This window comes from Pteropus vampyrus, unplaced genomic scaffold (genome assembly GCF_000151845.1).
Source record: "Pteropus vampyrus isolate Shadow unplaced genomic scaffold, Pvam_2.0 Scaffold267, whole genome shotgun sequence".
In the NCBI taxonomy this organism is placed as follows: Eukaryota; Metazoa; Chordata; class Mammalia; order Chiroptera; family Pteropodidae; genus Pteropus; species Pteropus vampyrus.
The window spans coordinates 207,631-215,680 of record NW_011889048.1 but is presented as its reverse complement, the minus strand read 5'-3'; the positions used below and the strand labels follow the sequence as shown (position 1 = coordinate 215,680).

Genomic DNA, 8,050 nt, shown 5'->3' with positions numbered 1-8,050 from the left:
CTTCCCCCAGGTGTTTTCTGTTGAATGAGATTGAGAAGGAGGAGAAGGAGAAGCTCTGGTACTACTCACAGCTGCAGGGCCTGTCCAAGCGCCTGGACGAGCTGCCGCACGTGGAGACAGTGAGTGCGCGGGGCTACGGCGGGTCGGCCCTGCCGCGGGCGAGGGGGGGCGCGGGGAGACCCATCCCCCGGCCCGGGCGCCTTTTCACCGCGGCCCCTCCACCCCTCCCAGCAGTTCTCCATGCAGATGGACCTGATCCGGCAGCAGCTGGAGTTCGAGGCCCAGCACATCCGCTCGCTGATGGAGGAGCGCTTCGGCACCTGGGACGAAATGGTGCAGCGGGCGCAGGTGCGGCGGTGGGCGGTGCCACGCGCCGATGGGCGAGTCAGAGGGCGGAGTCTGCTGTGGGTGGGGCCAGAGGTGGCGAAGGGCTGAGCTGGGCTCCGAGGGCAGAGTCCGAAGGGCGATCGGTGGGCTTAACTGAGTGAAGAAGCCAAAGAAGCCATGGGCGTTGACTCAGTCAGTGGGCGGGGCCATACGGGGAGTGGGCGGGGCTGGAAGGATGGGTCGGGTCTAAGTAGGGGTGGGGCCAAATAAGGAAATAGGCGGGTCTAGAGTAGGGCCTAAGTGGGGGGGCAGAGCTAGGAGAATGGGGCGGGGTCTAGACAGAAAGTAGGGCCAAATCAGGGCGTAGGTGGAGTCAGAGCCTAGGGTAGGGGGATTGGGCCGTGGCTAGGACCAGGATGCGCGCGCAGCGAGACATCCGGGTGAGGTTTAGAGTGGGTGGGCCATATCGAGGAGTAGGCGGAGTCCGAGCCGAGAGTGGGGTTGGGACAGTGGATAGGGCCACACCATAAAGTAGGTGGAGTTAAGTCTGGGGGTGGGGTCAGGAGAGTGAGCACGGCCACACTCGGGACCGATGGACTGACAGGGTTTGGAGAGTGGGTGGGGCCTCATCGGGCGGTGGGCGGGGCTAAAACGGGGGCCGGTCAGCCACGACGTTCGCTTTTCTCCCTCGCAGATCCGAGCTTCACGCTTGGAGCAGATAGACAAGGAACTGCTGTCAGCACAGGACCGGGTGCAGCAGACCGAGCCCCAGGTACTGGGAGGGGTGGGGTCACGGCCCTAGGGGGTGGCGACAGCCCCAGGCAGCCAAGGGACCCCTGAGAACCCTGCCCACAGTGCCGCATAGGTGGAACCCCTGCTATGTCCTCATGGGAGCTTCCGCTGGCGTAGGCAGCCTGGGTACTTTGCGGGGTGCCCGCAGAAACCCCAGGGCTAGTGTTCTCCCCGCAGGCCCTGCTGGCGGTGAAGTCGGTGCCATTGGACGAGGACCCCGAAACTGAGGTCCCCACGCACTCTGGGGATGGTGCCCCTCAGCCGGGCAACAGCAAGGTGAGGGGGTGTCCAGGCGCCCTCCCAGAGGCGGGGGGGAGGGGTGGCAGCCGGCTGGGTTGGGGCACATGAGGCTACTTGGGCCAGCATGTGGTCTGGGGCCTGGCGAGGTGGGCAGAAATACCTGTCCTGTGTGTTTGGGGGATCCTCTAGACTTAGACGTAAGGGCACCTCAGGAGCGCCCAAAGAGGCCAGTGGGGTGGACATTTGGCCTCATGTGCTGGGGGCATCTCCACAATCACTAGCCCCATCCATCTCCCCAGGAGTGTGTGTGGTGGGCCCTGTAGGGGGTGCAAGGTGACGATGGTGGGGTGAGGAAGCGTTTCTCCTGGACTGGGGGTCATGGGACACCCACTGTGCTTCGGGCAAATCACCCAGAGTGTGGAAGCTGCCCCTGGCTGGGGAGGGAGGCAGGCTGGCGGAGGCCAGGTGTTTAACGAGGTGGGGCTCCCCACCCTGCCTTTTCCCTCACCCTGCTCCCCCAGGTGGAGGTGGTCTTCTGGTTGCTGTCCATGCTGGCGACGCGTGACCAGGAGGACACGGCACGCACGCTGCTCGCCATGTCCAGCTCTCCCGAGAGCTGCGTGGCCATGCGCCGCTCGGGCTGCCTGCCGCTGCTGCTGCAGATCCTGCACGGCACAGAGGCCGAGGCGGGGGGCCGCCCAGGGACCCCCGGGGCGCCAGGAGCCAAGGACGCGCGCATGCGCGCCAACGCGGCCCTGCACAACATCGTCTTCTCCCAGCCAGACCAGGGCCTGGCGCGCAAGGAGATGCGCGTCCTGCACGTGCTGGAGCAGATCCGCGCCTACTGCGAGACCTGCTGGGACTGGCTGCGGGCCCAGGACGGCGGCGCGGGCGGCGGTGAGTGTGGGGCCTCGCCCGCCTCCCGGGCGCAGCGGGCACTGGGCCTGGGCTTCCCCCGTGACCGCGGCCGGTGGCCTTTTCTGTACACCTTCTCTGTGCCACACGCCAGCTGAGGCCTTGTGGTGACCTTGTCATGACAGAACGGTAGAGTGACAGCCATGATGAGCAGGCAATGCTCTAGGTGTAGGGTAGCTCAAGAAACAGTCAATTGAATGTGTGGATGGGTTGTGGATGCAGACTTTGAGATTCCTAAGTTTTGGCAGCTGATCGCAAAGTGATCCTATGACAAGAGCCCCAGCAAAAGGTCCTGAGTGCCCAGCATGGCCTCATCCCCCACTCCACGGCTGGGTGAGGCAGGCACCTTGTTACTCACTTAGGTGCCAAGCATGCGGCGATTTGCATGCTTGGGGTCTTTGCTGGCCTTTGGGGTGGAGAAGACAGGGAGGAGCGGGACCCACCAGGGGACGTGTCTTGGACTGGGTGGGCTCTGACCTGGTCCCCTGGCCCACAGCCCCGGTCCCCATCGAGCCGCAGATCTGCCAGGCCACCTGTGCAGTGATGAAGCTGTCTTTTGACGAGGAATACCGCCGTGCCATGAACGAGCTGGGTGAGTGCCCCCTCCCCTTCCCCACGCATTCCCCCTGCCCCACGGAGCCCAAGAATTCTGGGCCTCATTCAGCCCTGGGCAGGCCTTTCAGCCCTGGCGCTCAGAAGACAGGGAGATGGCTGGGAAGCCAAGGGCGAAGGAGAGCGGTCCAACGCAGTACACAGAATCGGAGCCTTCGGCAACCTTCCGAAGTTGTGGGTTTCAGAGCATTGCGACATCTCCTCATGCCAAAGTCATGGAAACGTGCAAAAAGGAAGGGCCTAAGGCCCCAAATCTCATGCACGTGCTCGGTTTTACTCCAGTTGTTACAAAACGCGATGCTGCTTCTCACCGAGCAGACGGTCACACACTGAAAGCTCAGACCAGATCTCACGTGGTCTGCGGCTGGGGTGCAGAGCACGTGGCGACAGCACACGCTAAAGAGAACACACCCCTCCTGAGTCTTCCCTTCCCAGCTGGGGTTACACAGGAAGGTGCAGAAAATCAAGGCAGGCAGCACCCAACCCGAATAAAAACACAGATCTGGGAGCCACGGAAGTGTCCCGACCCCCCCCCGCCACCGCGAGCAGCCTGCATCTGCAGTCTTTGCTCGGTGAAGGGAGGGCGGGCGCCTCATGTTCGGGTCATGTTCCTTCCTTCTCACACTGACCGTCTGCCTGCTCTTGGTCAAGTGAAAACCCAGCTGTCCTCGTGCGTGGAGGCCTGTGTGACAGGCGTCGGCGCCCCCTGAGCACCTGCCCTCCAGACCCTGCCCCGGGATGCAGTAGGCACGGCCCATCCAGCCCATGCCGGCCTAGCGGCAGGCTGCCTGGAGGAAGCGTCCTCAGAGTGGGACTTCAGAGGTGGTCTTGAAGAAGGATGATCTGGGGTGGGGTGGGGGAGGCAACTAAGTAGGGGAGCGGTGTGGGCTGGGAGGAAGGCGGGGGGGACGTGGGGGATGCCCTGCCTGCCCCCAGCCTTGCCATGCCCGCTCGCGCCTCCCCGCAGGTGGGCTGCAGGCCGTGGCGGAGTTGCTGCAGGTCGACTATGAGATGCACAAGATGACCCGGGACCCGCTCAACCTCGCGCTGCGCAGATATGCCGGCATGACCCTCACCAACCTCACCTTTGGGGACGTTGCCAACAAGGTGCCCGGGGCGGGCGGGGTCGGTGCCGTCCCTCGGTCTGAGCCTCCCTTCACCTCGTCCCGACCTTGAAACAGCCCTAAGGAGTGGGGACAGCTGGCCCCAGTTTATAGGCAGGTGGACTAAGGCCCAGAGAGGCCTATGAGAGGAGGTGCTGTGGCTGGACTCGGAGGGACAGGCCACTGTGCCCTTGGCTGCTCGGCTGCGGCACATGGGGCCTCTGGGCTGGGAGGCTGGGTGTCTGTGCCTGTCTCAGCCTCAGTTTTCTCATCTAAGCTGTGGTGGTGAAGATGGGGGGGGGCTGAGGCTCCAGCTCCTGCCCGCCATGGTGGGACTTTCCTGTCACCCCACAGGCCACACTGTGTGCCCGGCGGGGCTGCATGGAGGCCATTGTGGCCCAGCTGGCTTCCGAGAGCGAAGAGCTCCACCAGGTACCGGAGGGTGGGGTGGGAGGCCTCGGGGAGAGCCTTGCGGGGTGTCCCCCACGGCCCGAGGCCCCCAATGACGGAGCCCCCGCCCCCACGGGCGATGGCCGCTCCCTCCCGTCTGGAGCCCACCATGGGTGGGGCTGAGGGCGCGCCTGCCCACCTCGCCCGCCCTGCGCCCCACCCAGGTGGTGTCCAGCATCCTGCGCAACCTGTCCTGGAGGGCCGACATCAACAGCAAGAAGGTGCTGAGGGAGGTTGGCAGCATGACTGCCCTGATGCAGTGCGTCCTGCGGGCCTCCAAGGTGGGTACCAGGCGGGTGCAGCGGGGTAGGGGGGTGGAACCCAGGAAGAGGGCACCGCCACCATCGCCGTGATGCCGGTCACAGGGCGGGGAACACTGGCGAGTTCTCCGTGTCGGAGGAGATCGGGCCAGAGGAACTGCCACTTCGCTTAGCAGGTGGTCCAGCTGCAGCCGTCCCAGGGCCCCTGGCCCTGCCCCTGGAGACCCCGTGAGGGCCGACACGATGGCCTCCCACTTTTATTCGAAGTCGTACTCAGGCACCTTTCCCTCCAGCTTTCTGTTGCATCTAGACGGGAGGGCTGAGTGGGTGGGCCTGGTGCCCGGCGGGTCCTCTGACCTCCACCCTCCCGCCCGTGCCCAGGAGTCCACCCTGAAGAGTGTGCTCAGCGCCCTGTGGAACCTCTCGGCCCATAGCACAGAGAACAAGGCGGCCATCTGCCAGGTGGACGGCGCCCTGGGCTTCCTGGTGAGCACGCTCACCTATAAGTGCCAGAGCAACTCGCTGGCCATCATCGAGAGCGGCGGTGGCATCCTACGCAATGTGTCCAGCCTCATCGCCACCCGCGAGGACTACAGGTCAGCCCCTGCCCCGCCCGTCAGTGGGACTCTCGGGTGTGGGCTGGGGCTGGGGGTGGCAGATCCCGCTCCGCTGTGAACTGTCGCTGAGGCAGCCTGTTTGTCCTCCTGTGATGGATGTGCCTGATTTGTCCCAGGGGACTAATTCTGTTTCAGTATAAGTGTCTCCCAAATATTGCATGGGATAGACTTATACTAAATGTTAACTTACTAAGATAAAAGTATGCATTATTTTCTCACCAATATGAGTCAAGTATTTGTTTGTTATTAAGACATTTACTAAATAATGGTAATAAATAATGCCTATTTGTTAAAATAAGTGTTTCCCGTTTACTAGGTAATATCAATGATAAATAATGCTTCTAATGTTTTGAGATGCATAACATTTATTTTTAGTATATGTCTATCTGAAACATCACATAAGATATACATGTGCTAAAAATTTTATTAAAATAAGTACATTGATTAACTAATGCTAATAATAAATATACTTGGTATTTTTTAAAACAAAATTTATCTTTAGTATAAGTCTATCCTAAATATCACACGTGATGTGCTGATATACAAAATTTTACTTTAAAGTACTATTAACGTACTATTAGTATTACTTTATAAATGTTTTATTTACTAACGAGTAAGTAAATTTAGCACAAGGATGCCTCAGTCAGTATTTGGGACAGACTGGTACCACCGTTCATTCCCGTCTCTGAGAAGTACCCGCCGGGCCTCGCATCTTCATTTGCTAAAGGCGGGCGGGCCCCTGGTGGGACAGGGCATCCGGCCTGGCACGCCCCTCTGCCCCGCCCCCGTGGGATGGGGGGCGGCTCCTGACACGCTCCTCTGGCCACAGGCAGGTGCTGCGGGACCACGGCTGCCTGCAGACGCTGCTGCAGCACCTCACGTCACACAGCCTGACCATCGTGAGCAACGCCTGCGGCACGCTTTGGAACCTGTCCGCCCGCAGCCCGCGGGACCAGGAGCTGCTGTGGGACCTGGGCGCGGTGGCCATGCTGCGTAACCTGGTGCACTCCAAGCACAAGATGATCGCCATGGGCAGCGCCGCGGCCCTGCGCAACCTGCTGGCCCACCGGCCCGCCAAGCACCAGGCAGCGGCCACCGCCGTGTCGCCCGGCGCCTGCGCGCCCAGCCTGTACGTGCGCAAGCAGCGCGCGCTGGAGGCTGAGCTGGACGCACGCCACCTGGCCCAGGCGCTCGACCACCTAGAGAAGCAGGGCCTGCCCGAGGCCGAGGCCGCCGCCAAGAAGCCGCTGCCGCCCCTGCGGCACCTGGACGGGCTGGCCCAGGACTACGCCTCGGACTCCGGCTGCTTCGACGACGATGACGCGCCCTCGCTGGCCGCCGTGGCCGCCACCGCTGAGCCCGCCAGCCCAGCCGTGCTGTCACTCTTCCTGGGCAGCCCCTTCCTGCAGGGGCAGGCGCTGGCCCGCGCCCCGCCTGCCCGCCGCGGCGGCCTGGAGGCGGAAAAGGAGGTTGGTGGGGAGGTGGCCATGGCTGCCAGGGCTAAGGCCAAGCTGGCTCTGGCAGTGGCACGGATCGACCGGCTGGTGGAGGACATCTCGGCCCTGCACACCTCGTCCGACGACAGCTTTAGCCTCAGCTCCGGGGACCCTGGGCAGGAGGTGGCAAGGGAGGGCCGCGCCCAGTCCTGCTCACCTTGCCGGGGCCCCGAGGGCGGGCGGCGGGAGGCTGGGGGCCGAGCACACCCTCTGCTGCGGCTTAAGGCGGCGCACGCCAGCCTCTCCAACGACAGCCTCAACAGCGGCAGCACCGGCGACGGGCACGGGCCCCGGGAGCACGCGCAGCCCTGCCCGCTGGCCACGCTGGCCGAGCGTCGCGAGGGGCCCTCGTGCGGCCAGGCACGGCCCAGCCAGCTTGACCTAAGCCTGCCGGGCGGCCAGGCTGAGCCTGCAGCCCGGGAGGCCACGGCCACCGACACGCGAGTGCGCACCATCAAGCTGTCGCCCACTTACCAGCACGTGCCGCTGCTCGAGGGCACCGCCAGGGCGGGCGCGGGGCTGCTGGCATCCGGGGCCCGGAAGCAGGCATGGCTGCCTGCAGAAGGCCTGAGCAAGGTACCCGAGAAGCGGGTGGCAGAGGCAGCACCGCTCTGCCTGTCCCGCTGCAGCTCCCTGTCCTCGCTGTCCTCGGCCGGCCGCCCGGGCCCCAGCGAGACAGGGGACCTGGATGACAGTGACTCGTCCCTGGAGGGACTGGAGGAAGCGGGCCCCAGCGAGGCGGAGCTGGACGGGGCCTGGTGCAGGCCGGGGGCCACCTCTCTGCCCTTGGCCATCCCAGCGCCCTCTCGCGGCCGGGTCCTGGGGGTGGAGGATGCCACACCGTCCAGCTCCTCCGAGAACTGCGTGCAGGAGACGCCGCTGGTGCTGAGCCGCTGCAGCTCGGTGAGCTCACTGGGCAGCTTTGAGAGCCCATCCATCGCAAGCTCCATCCCCAGCGACCCGTGCAGTGGGCTAGGCAGCGGCACGGTCAGCCCCAGTGAGCTGCCCGACAGCCCGGGGCAGACCATGCCGCCCAGCCGCAGCAAGACGCCGCCGCTGGCCCCTGCCCCGCCCGGCGAGCGTGAGACCACCCAGTTCAGCCTGCAGTGGGAGAGCTACGTGAAGCGCTTCCTGGACATCGCAGACTGCCGGGAGCGCTGCCGGCTGCCGTCGGAGCTGGACGCCGGCAGTGTGCGCTTCACGGTGGAGAAGCCGGACGAGAACTTCTCGTGCGCCTC

At 64.0% G+C, this 8,050-nt stretch overlaps 1 protein-coding gene across 1 annotated transcript in view; it reads left to right on the top strand.

The window, feature by feature from the left end:
• APC2 (APC2, WNT signaling pathway regulator) overlaps positions 1-8,050 on the top strand; it is an 18,196-nt gene that overhangs the window by 2,931 nt on the left and 7,215 nt on the right. The window contains exons 2-12 of the mRNA XM_023520468.1: positions 11-119; positions 235-348; positions 1,022-1,099; positions 1,297-1,395; positions 1,881-2,256; positions 2,771-2,866; positions 3,854-3,993; positions 4,344-4,421; positions 4,604-4,720; positions 5,081-5,295; positions 6,146-8,045. Of these exons, the coding sequence (XP_023376236.1) occupies positions 11-119; positions 235-348; positions 1,022-1,099; positions 1,297-1,395; positions 1,881-2,256; positions 2,771-2,866; positions 3,854-3,993; positions 4,344-4,421; positions 4,604-4,720; positions 5,081-5,295; positions 6,146-8,045 (3,322 nt within the window). The remainder of the gene's footprint in view (positions 1-10; positions 120-234; positions 349-1,021; positions 1,100-1,296; positions 1,396-1,880; positions 2,257-2,770; positions 2,867-3,853; positions 3,994-4,343; positions 4,422-4,603; positions 4,721-5,080; positions 5,296-6,145; positions 8,046-8,050) is intronic.